General features: G+C 38.0%; 1 protein-coding gene across 1 annotated transcript; it reads left to right on the forward strand.

Moving 5' to 3' along the window:
- The first annotated feature begins 205 nt into the window (after positions 1-205).
- Positions 206-1,168, forward strand: OR2T55 (olfactory receptor family 2 subfamily T member 55). Its single transcript, NM_001390563.1, has one exon. It carries the CDS (start codon positions 206-208, stop codon positions 1,166-1,168), a length of 963 nt encoding a protein of 320 aa, NP_001377492.1.
- The last annotated feature ends 9,996 nt before the right edge of the window (positions 1,169-11,164 follow it).

An 11,164-nucleotide genomic window follows, 5' to 3' on the forward strand; every position in this document is an offset into this window, starting at 1 on the left:
TCAACTAAGTTGCAAGCAATTATTAATCCCGAAATCTACAGCCCTGAGACATTTCTTCATAATTAGAACAACTGAGTTTCTGAGCATGCACACACACAAACTCACGCACACCCCACAATCTCACTAAATATTCATTTCAGGTGGTCATATCCCATGAATAATCTGTTAATCACAAAGCTCTCCTTGGTGGTCTAGGTGAAATCTCATGGACAACTCCATCTGGGTGGCCAACTACACTGAACAGTTGGATTTCATCCTCATGGGACTCTTCAGTCAATCCAAGTACCCAATTCTTCTTTGTGTAGTCATTTTTGTGATTTTCCTGATGGCCCTGTCTGGGAATATCATGCTGATCCTTCTGATATATTCTGATGCCCACCTCCACACTCCCATGTACTTTTTCATCAGCCAGTTGTCTCTCATGGACATGATATACATTTCTGTAATTGTTCCCAAGATGCTCATGGACCAGGTCATGGGTAAGAATAAGATCTCAGCCCCTGAATGTGGAATGCAGATGTTTCTCTATCTAACAGTAGGAGGTTCAGAATATTTCCTTCTGGCTGCCATGGCCTATGATCGCTATGTGGCCATCTGTCATCCACTCCACTATTCTACCCTCATGAGCCATAAGATGTGGCTCCTCCTGGTGTCTGGCTGCTGGTTTCTGGGATCAGTGGATGGCTTTATGCTCACACCCATCACCATGACCTTCCCCTTCTGCAGATCCCGGGAGATCCATCATTTCTTCTGTGAGGTCCCTGCTGTAATGAAGCTTTCCTGCTCAGACACTTCCCTGTATGAGACACTCATGTACCTGTGCTGTGTCCTCATGCTCCTCATCCCTGTGACCATCATTTCAAGTTCTTATTCATTCATCCTCCTCACCATCCACAGGATGAATTCAGCAGAGGGCAGGAAAAAAGCTTTTATGACTTGTTCTTCCCACATGACTGTGGTCATCCTCTTCTATGGAACTTCAACCTACAGCTATATGTTCCCCAGCTCCTACCACACCTCTGAGAAGGACATGGCTGTATCTATCTTTTACACCATACTCACTCCTGTTCTAAACCCTTTAATCTATAGTCTTAGGAATAAGGATGTCACAGGGGCTCTAAAGAACTTGTTGAATGTGGAATCTGCCTTTCAGAGAACTATGAAATAAGATATTTTTATGCTAATGGTTTATTCTTCAGTTTATTTATCAGAAATATATAGTCTTCTGCTTAAGCTATTCTTTGGATTGTCCTACTATGATGTGTCATCCTATATTCATCCCTTTGAAGGAACTGTTTCCTTGTACTGGAAAGCTCATTTTTATACTTCTTGTAAAATTTATCTTTAATTTTATACTTCTTGTAAAATTATTTTTACAATTATACTAAATCCATGTTTCAATTTTATGAAGTTGATAAGTGTACAGTGATGCTGAGGGATAGTATTCATATACTTAGGAAATACATAACTAAGTTATTTAGAGTAAAATATCATAATTTATGCAACTAATGGGAAAGGGATGGACAGAAAAATGTGATGAGGCAAAAGAATGTTAACAGATAAATGTAGGTAACCTTTATATGTGTTCATTGTACTATGATTATCCTTGGTACCAGTATATATTTGAAATTACTTAAAAATAAAGGCAAAATTATCAGACATTTCTTCCTTTTTTAGTCCATAGTTTCTGCTTGGTTGGCTGTGTGACCAATCTTAGAAATCACGTTCATTCTATCATAGCTAATCATGACTACTACATATCTTCTGCCTGTCTTTATTGTGGACTAGTTCGTTCCTCATGATCCAATTCTGAAGCTACCTAGTGAGTGTTTCCTGTCTGAAATCCTTAGCTTCTTGTGGTATATTGAAAATTCAATACCCCACAAGGTACTGTGGGGAGAATATTAAGTCTAAATGGACAGAATTATATTAACCCCAATGTTCTCTCAAGCAGGGAACATTTTTCACAAGAGATGGTATCAGAGCAAAGATTTGAAGTATGTAACATTATATAAGAAAGGAGAAGAAACATTTAGTCCTTCATTGACTCAAACAATATTTTTTATCTTATAATTAAAAATAAGAGCTAAGTTAGTTTAGAATCCTAATTGAACATGCCTACTATCCCTACAAATTTGAACTGTAAGTGTAGTTTGTACAAACACTTATAATAAAATATATATACATATTATTTTGATGCTTTTGATGTTCCACTTCTGACAAGCAAGTTCAGCCAAACGAAGTGGTGCTGAGAGAAAACCTGGGAGCTCTAGACGTTACCCTCAGATTAGTAAAGGATTCTGGGGTAGGGGGACTTGCTCAGGGACCTGATGTTGTGGGAAAAGAAAATCATGACTAAAGGTAATGTCAGTGGCAAATCAAGTGAAGTAATTATTCCAGTAATTTCTCTATTCTTTATTCACTTTATCTTCTATTTTCTTGCCCTTTTGTATCTAGGTCTTCAAAAACAATAAAAATGATCTGACTTGCATTTTAGAAATGCTAAATTGTTGGTAATCATTTGAAGAAGTACAAGACTAGAAGTAGGGAGTCTGGGTGAGTGAAAATGGTGAGCCTAATGGTGTCAATCTAAGTGGAATGGACCATACTCTACAACTAGGAGGGATTGGGAAAAATACATAACCAGGGTTTTGCTGAATCTGTACCTTAAATCTGTTCAGTGAAAACAGAACAGAACACAACTAGTTAAAAAGACCAGAACCTTTCAAAAAAATCTTCTACAACAAAAAACATAAAAAGGTATACCAATGAGATGGATAGAAGAGGAGGGCTTACAATATAATCAAGTCTCAGAACCCTAGGAGGGTGATACCTAAACTAGACAATAATTATACTGCAAACATTGTCCCATAGGAGACTTATGAACCCATGGTAGACTTCAAAGCTTGGGAGTCCTGCACTAGGAAGATAAGCTCCCAGAGCATTTGGTGTAAAGGCCAGTAGGACTTGCTTTCTAGAGACTTGAAGGACTGGGCAAAATAGTGTGTGTGTTAGTCGCTCAGTCATGTCTGCCTCTTTGTGACCTCATGGACTGTAGCCTGCCAGCCTCATCTGTCCATGGGATTTTCCAGGCAAGAATACTGGAGCAGGTTGCCATTTCCTTCTCCAGGAGATCTTCCCAACCAAGGAAACAAACCCAGGTCTCCTGCACTGCAGGCAGATTCTTTACTCCCAGGGAAGCCTGGGAAAAATAGAGACTTCATTATTAAAAGAGCCACACAAAATCTCATATGAACTCGAATCTAGGCCAAAACTGTCACTGTTGGCAAGTGACAGAATATTAGACATGGAAGACCCTAAACACACCAGTGAAAAACTACTAAAGATGCTCCATGAATTCAGTAAATTTGCAGGAAATGAATATGCAGAATTCTGTTGCTTTTCTACATGCTAATAATGAACTATAAGAAATAGAACTTAAGGAAACTGTCCCATGTAGAGTCACATCAAAAGTAAAAAAATAAAATTAAATGAAAAAATACTTAGGAATCCATTAACCCAGGAGGTAAAAGAAAACCCTGTATTTGGAAAACTATAAGACAATGATGAAAGAAATTGAAGACAAAGAAAACAGATGGAAAGATATAGCCTTCTTTTGAATTGGAATATTTAATTTTTTTTTTTTTTTTAAGATTTAATGGATTAGGTGTCTTATTAAATGCATCAATGTGTAAAATATTTTATGGAAAACCTCCATCCACATATCTTGTTGTTTCCAGGGTTCATTTTCTTTTTTTTTTTTTTTTAATTTTTATTTTCTACTATTAATTTAAAAAGAAAATCCATCCTGAACCCTCCTCCCTCCTCCCTCCCCATACCATCCCTCTGGGTCGTCCCAGTGCACCAGTCCCAAGCATCCAGCATCGTGCATTGAACCTGGACTGGCATCTCGTTTCATACATGACATTTCACATGTTTCAATGCCATTCTCCCACATCTTCCCAGCCTCTCCCTCTCCCACAGAGTCCATAAGCCTGTTCTATACATCAGTGTCTCTTTTGCTGTCTCGTATACAGGGTTATCGTTACCATCTTTCTAAATTCCATATATATGCGTTAGTACACTGTATTGGTGTTTGTCCTTCTGGCTTACTTCACTCTGTATAATAGGCTCCAGTTTCATCCACCTCATTAGAACTGATTCAAATGTATTTTTTTTAATGGCTGAGTAATACTCCATTGTGTATATGTACCACAGCTTTCTTATCCATTCATCTGCTGATGGACATCTAGGTTGCTTCCATGTCCTGGCTATTATAAACAGTGCTGCGATGAACATTGGGGTACACGTGTCTCTTTCCCTTCTGGTTTCCTCAGTGTGTATGCCCAGCAGTGGGATTGCTGGATCACAAGGCAGTTCTATTTCCAGTTTTTTAAGGAATCTCCACACTGTTCTCCATAGTGGCTGTACTAGTTTGCATTCCCACCAACAGTGTAAGAGGGTTCCCTTTTCTCCACACCCTCTCCAGCATTTATTATTTGTAGACTTTTGGATCGCAGCCATTCCGACTGGTGTGAAATGGTATCTCATAGTGGTTTTGATTTGCATTTCTCTGATAACGAGTGATGTTGAGCATCTTTTCATGTGTTTGTTAGCCATCTGTATGTCTTCTTTGGAGAAAGTCTGTTTAGATCTTTGGCCCATTTTTTGATTGGGTCATTTATTTTTCTGGAGTTGAGCTGGAGGAGTTGCTTGTATATTTTTGAGATTAGTTGTTTGTCGGTTGCTTCATTTGCTATTATTTTCTCCCATTCTGAAGGCTGTCTTTTCACCTTGCTAATAGTTTCCTTTGATGTGCAGAAGCTTTTAAGTTTAATTAGGTCCCATTTGTTTATTTTTGCTTTTATTTCCAATATTCTGGGAGGTGGGTCATAGAGGATCCTGCTGTGATGTATGTCAGAGAGTGTTTTGCCTATGTTCTCCTCTAGGAGTTTTATAGTTTCTGGTCTTACATTGAGATCTTTAATCCATTTTGAGTTTATTTTTGTATATGGTGTTAGAAAGTGTTCTAGTTTCATTCTTTTACAAGTGGTTGACCAGATTTCCCAGCACCACTTGTTAAAGAGATTGTCTTTAATCCATTGTATATTCTTGCCTCCTTTGTCAAAGATAAGGTGTCCATATGTGCGTGGATTTATCTCTGGGCTTTCTATTTTATTCCATTGATCTATATTTCTGTCTTTGTGCCAGTACCATACTGTCTTGATAACTGTGGCTTTGTAGTAGAGCCTGAAGTCAGGTAGGTTGATTCCTCCAGTTCCATTTTTATTTCTCAAGATCGCTTTGGCTATTCGAGGTTTTTTGTATTTCCATACAAATTGTGAAATTATTTGTTCTAGCTCTGTGAAGAATACTGTTGGTAGCTTGATAGGGATTGCGTTGAATCTATAAATTGCTTTGGGTAGTATACTCATTTTCACTATATTGATTCTTCCAATCCATGAACATGGTATATTTCTCCATCTATTAGTGTCCTCTTTGATTTCTTTCACCAGTGTTTTATAGTTTTCTATATATAGGTCTTTAGTTTCTTTAGGTAGATATATTCCTAAGTATTTTATTCTTTTCGTTGCAATGGTGAATGGAATTGTTTCCTTAATTTCTCTTTCTGTTTTCTCATTATTAGTGTATAGGAATGCAAGGGATTTCTGTGTGTTGATTTTATATCCTGCGACTTTACTATAATCATTGATTAATTCTAGTAATTTTCTGGTGGAGTCTTTAGGGTTTTCTATGTAGAGGATCATGTCATCTGCAAATAGTGAGAGTTTTACTTCTTCTTTTCCAATTTGGATTCCTTTTATTTCTTTTTCTGCTCTGATTGCTGTGGCCAAAACTTCCAAAACTATGTTGAATAGTAATGGTGAAAGTGGGCACCCTTGTCTTGTTCCTGACTTTAGAGGAAATGCTTTCAATTTTTCACCATTGAGGATAATGTTTGCTGTGGGTTTGTCATATATAGCTTTTATTATGTTGAGGTATGTTCCTTCTATTCCTGCTTTCTGGAGAGTTTTTATCATAAATGGGTGTTGAATTTTGTCAAAGGCTTTCTCTGCATCTATTGAGATAATCATATGGTTTTTGTTTTTCAATTTATTAATGTGGTATATTACATTGATTGATTTGCGGATATTGAAGAATCCTTGCATCGCTGGGATAAAGCCCACTTGGTCATGGTGTATGATCTTTTTAATGTGTTGTTGGATTCTGATTGCTAGAATTTTGTTTAGGATTTTTGCATCTATGTTCATCAGTGATATTGGCCTGTAGTTTTCTTCTTTTTGTGGCATCTTTATCAGGTTTTGGTATTAGGGTGATGGTGGCCTCATAGAATGAGTTTGGAAGTTTACCTTCCTCTGTAATTTTCTGGAAGAGTTTGAGCAGGATAGGTGTTAGCTCTTCTCTAAATTTTTGGTAGAATTCAGCTGTGAAGCCGTCTGGACATGGGCTTTTGTTTGCTGGAAGATTTTTGATTACAGTTTCAATTTCCGTGCTTGTGATGGGTCTGTTAAGATTTTCTATTTCTTCCTGGTCGAGTTTTGGAAAGTTGTACTTTTCTAAGAATTTGTCCATTTCTTCCTCGTTGTCCATTTTATTGGCATATAATTGTTGATAATAGTCTCTTATGATCCTTTGTATTTCTGTGTTGTCTGTTGTGATCTCTCCATTTTCATTTCTAATTTTATTGATTTGATTTTTCTCCCTTTGTTTCTTGATGAGTCTGGCTAATGGTTTATCAATTTTATTTATCCTTTCAAAGAACCAGCTTTTGGCTTTGTTGATTTTTGCTATGGTCTCTTTTGTTTCTTTTGCATTTATTTCTGCTCTAATTTTTAAGATTTCTTTCCTTCTACTAACCCTGGGGTTCTTCATTTCTTCCTTTTCTAGTTGCTTTAGGTGTAGAGTTAGGTTATTTATTTGACTTTTTTCTTGTTTCTTGAGGTGTGCCTGTATTGCTATGAACTTTCCCCTTAGGACTGCTTTTACCGTGTCCCACAGGTTTTGGGTTGTTGTGTTTTCATTTTCATTCGTTTCTATGCAAATTTTGATTTCTTTTTTGATTTCTTCTGTGATTTGTTGGTTATTCAGCAGGGTGTTGTTCATCCTCCATATGTTGGAATTTTTAATAGTTTTTCTCCTGTAATTGAGATCTAATCTTACTGCGTTGTGGTCAGAAAAGAAGCTTGGAATGATTTCTATTTTTTTGAATTTACCAAGGCTAGCTTTATGGCCCAGGATGTGATCTATCCTGGAGAAGGTTCCATGTGCGCTTGAGAAAAAGGTGAAATTCATTGTTTTGGGATGAAATGTCCTATAGATATCAATTAGGTCTAACTGGTCTATTGTATCGTTTAAAGTTTGTGTTTCCTTGTTAATTTTCTGTTTAGTTGATCTATCCATAGGTGTGAGTGGGGTATTAAAGTCTCCCACTATTATTGTGTTATTGTTAATTTCTCCTTTCATACTTGTTAGCATTTGTCTTACATACTGCGGTGCTCCCATGTTGGGTGCATATATATTTATAATTGTTATATCTTCTTCTTGGATTGATCCTTTGATCATTATGTAGTGACCTTCTTTGTCTCTTTTCACAGCCTTTGTTTTAAAGTCTATTTTATCTGATATGGGTATTGCTACTCCTGCTTTCTTTTGGTCCCTATTTGCATGGAAAATCTTTTTCCAGCCCTTCACTTTCAGTCTGTATGTGTCCCCTGTTTTGAGATGGGTCTCCTGTAGACAACATATGTAGGGGTCTTGTTTTTGTATCCATTCAGCCAGTCTTTGTCTTTTGGTTGGGGCATTCAACCCATTTATGTTTAAGGTAATTACTGATAAGTATGATCCTGTTGCCATTTACTTTATTGTTTGGGGTTCGAATTTATACACCATTTTTGTGTTTCCTGTCTAGAGAATATCCTTTAGTATTTGTTGGAGAGCTGGTTTGGTGGTGCAGAATTCTCTCAGCTTTTGCTTGTCTGAGAAGCTTTTGATTTCTCCTTCATACTTGAATGAAATCCTTGCTGGGTACAATAATCTGGGCTGTAGGTTATTTTCTTTCATCATTTTAAGTATGTCTTGCCATTCCCTCCTGGCTTGAAGAGTTTCTATTGAAAGATCAGCTGTTATCCTTATGGGAATTCCCTTGTGTGTTATTTGTTGTTTTTCCCTTGCTGCTTTTAATATTTTTTCTTTGTGCTTGATCTTTGTTAATTTGATTAATATGTGTCTTGGGGTGTTTCGCCTTGGGTTTATCCTGTTTGGGATTCTCTGGGTTTCTTGGACTTGGGTGATTATTTCCTTCCCCAGTTTAGGGAAGTTTTCAACTATTATCTCCTCAAGTATTTTCTCATGGTCTTTCTTTTTGTCTTCTTCTTCTGGAACCCCTATGATTCGAATGTTGTAGCGTTTAATATTGTCCTGGAGGTCTCTGAGATTGTCCTCATTTCTTTTAATTCGTTTTTCTTTTATTCTCTCTGATTCATTTATTTCTACCATTCTATCTTCTAATTCACTAATCCTATCTTCTGCCTGTTATTCTACTATTTGTTGCCTCCAGGGTGTTTTTAATTTCATTTATTGCATTATTCATTATATATTGACTCTTTTTTATTTCTTCTAGGTCCTTGTTAAACCTTTCTTGCATCTTCTCAATCCTTGTCTCCAAGCTATTTATCTGTGATTCCATTTTAATTTCAAGATTTTGGATCAATTTCACTATCATTATTCGGAATTCTTTATCAGGTAGATTCCCTATCTCTTCCTCTTTTGTTTGGTTTGGTGGGCATTTATCCTGTTCCTTTATCTGCTGGGTATTCCTCTGTCTCTTCATCTTGTTTAAATTGCTGAGTTTGGGGTGTCCTTTCTGTATTCTGGCAGTTTGTGGAGCTCTCTTTATTGTGGCTTTTCCTCGCTGTGTGTGGGTTTGTACAGGTGGCTTGTCAAGGTTTCCTGGTTAGGGAAGCTTGTGTCGGTGTTCTGATGGGTGGAGCTGTATTTCTTCTCTTTGTTCAGTCGCGCTGTGGGGAGGGAGGGAGGGATGCTGCAAACAAATGACACTGGCGTGCGCTCGCAGTGCCTCAGCCACACTGGGTCTGCCCCCGCTCACGGCGCGTGTAGCCTCCCTGCCCACACTGCTCGGGCTCTAGGTTGTTCCGCCGGGAACAATCCAAGGCTGGCCCTGGGTTGTATGTACCTCCCAGGTCCAAGCCGCTCAGGTTCAGGCATTCGGGTAGTCCTCAGAGGCGCAGACTCAGTTGGGTCTGAGTTTTGTGCTCTTCCCAGGTCTGAGCAGCTCAAGTGATGAGGTGTTTGGCGAGCGCCAATGCTGCGACTTATCGCCTCCCCGCCACTCGGTTATCTGGGTGTAAAACCGGCGCACCTTCTCAGGCAGATGTTAACCGTCCAGACCCCCAAAAAGTTTTAGTTAGCAAATAAGCCTGCTTACAGTTTTATAGATAATGTCTCTCTGGGGCTGCGATTGCCCCCTTCCGGCTCTGGCTGCCTGTCACCGGAGGGGGAAGGTCTGCAGCCGGCTATCTCTGATCAATTCTTTGTTCCGTGCGCGGGCCTGGTGGTGTCTTAGGTTGGGGCTGGCTTTTCGCGTGGTAGATATCCCACAGTCTGGTTTGCTAGCCCAAATTATTTCGCTCAGATAGTGCTCAGGGTATTCAGGCCAGATTCTTACTCTAAGCGATGCAGCCCGCGCTGCGCCTCCCTGCCCAGCCCCCGCTTGCTAATGGCGCGTGCAGGCGTCTGCGCTGCTTCTCCGCTGGGGGAGTTACCGTAGGACTCGCAATCTTCGAGTTTTAATTGTTTATTTATTTTTTCTTCCAGTTATGTTGCCCTCTGTGCTTCCAAAGCTTGGCACAGATTCGGCAGTGAGAAGGTTTCCTGGTGTTTGGAAACTTCTCTCTTTTTAAGACTCCCTTCCCGGGACGGAACTCCGTCCCTCCCTCTTTTGTCTCTTTTTTTGTCTTATATATTTTTTCCTACCTCCTTTCGAAGAGTTGGATTGCTTTTCTGGGTGCCTGATGTCCTCTGCCGGCATTCAGAAGTTGTTTTGTGGAATTTACTCGACGTTTAAATGCTCTTTTAATGAATTTGTGGGGGAGAAAGTGTTCTCCCCATCCTACTCCTCCGCCATCTTGGCTCCTCCTGGAGTATTTAATATTTTTAAACTGATTATTCTGACCAAGGTGCTCTACATTTTCAATGCAATCCCTATAAATATAACAATGAAAAAATTTCACATAACTTGAACAAACAATTTTGAATTTTTTTTGTATTTTATTTTTAATATAAATTAATTTATTTGAATGTATAGAAAAAAGACCCCAAACAGCCAAAACGATCTTGAGAAAGAGGAACAAGAGCTTGAGATATCATAACCCATGACTTCAGACTGTACTATAAACCTATAATATTCAAAATAGTATGGTGATGGAACAAAAACAGACACATAGATCAATGGAACAGAGTCAAGAAGTGGACACACATTTATATGACCAATTAATCCATGACAAAGGAGGCAAGAATATACAATTAGAAAACTAGAACATTTGTAGCTAGGAATAAACTCAATAAAATTGCAGGATATAAAATCAACACACAGAAGGCATTTGAATTTCTATGGAATAGTATTTAAACATGTAAAAAATATAATTCCAATTAAAGTAACAACAAAAATAATAATATATGTAAGAATAAACCATACCAAGGAAAATAATGATCTAAATAACAAAACTTCAAGAGATTGCTGAAAGATATCAAAAAAAGATATAAAACAAATAGAAAGCCATCCCATTTCATGAACCAGAAGAGTGAATATTTTTAAATGTCCATTATAGTCAAGCCATCTATAGATTCAACACAATTACTATCAAAACTTCAATGATATTAAATATGAAAAATCGTCTTAACATTTGCACAGAACCACAAAAGAGCCCAAAGAGACCAAGCAATCCCAAGAAAACCACACAAACCTGGATCCATCACACTTTCTGATTTCAAAATATACTATTAATACAAAGTAAAATGGTTAAAACTGAATGATACATTCTTAAAATAAATATTCACCCATTGGAACAGAATGGATAGCCCAGAATTAAATCCCTGAATATATGTTCAGCTATTATTCTACAAA

This window comes from Bos taurus, chromosome 7 (genome assembly GCF_002263795.3).
Source record: "Bos taurus isolate L1 Dominette 01449 registration number 42190680 breed Hereford chromosome 7, ARS-UCD2.0, whole genome shotgun sequence".
In the NCBI taxonomy this organism is placed as follows: Eukaryota; Metazoa; Chordata; class Mammalia; order Artiodactyla; family Bovidae; genus Bos; species Bos taurus.

Coding starts and splice junctions, on each gene's coding strand:
- OR2T55 (NM_001390563.1), top strand. CDS start 206: ATGGACAACTCCATCTGGGTGGCCAACTACACTGAACAGTTGGATTTC.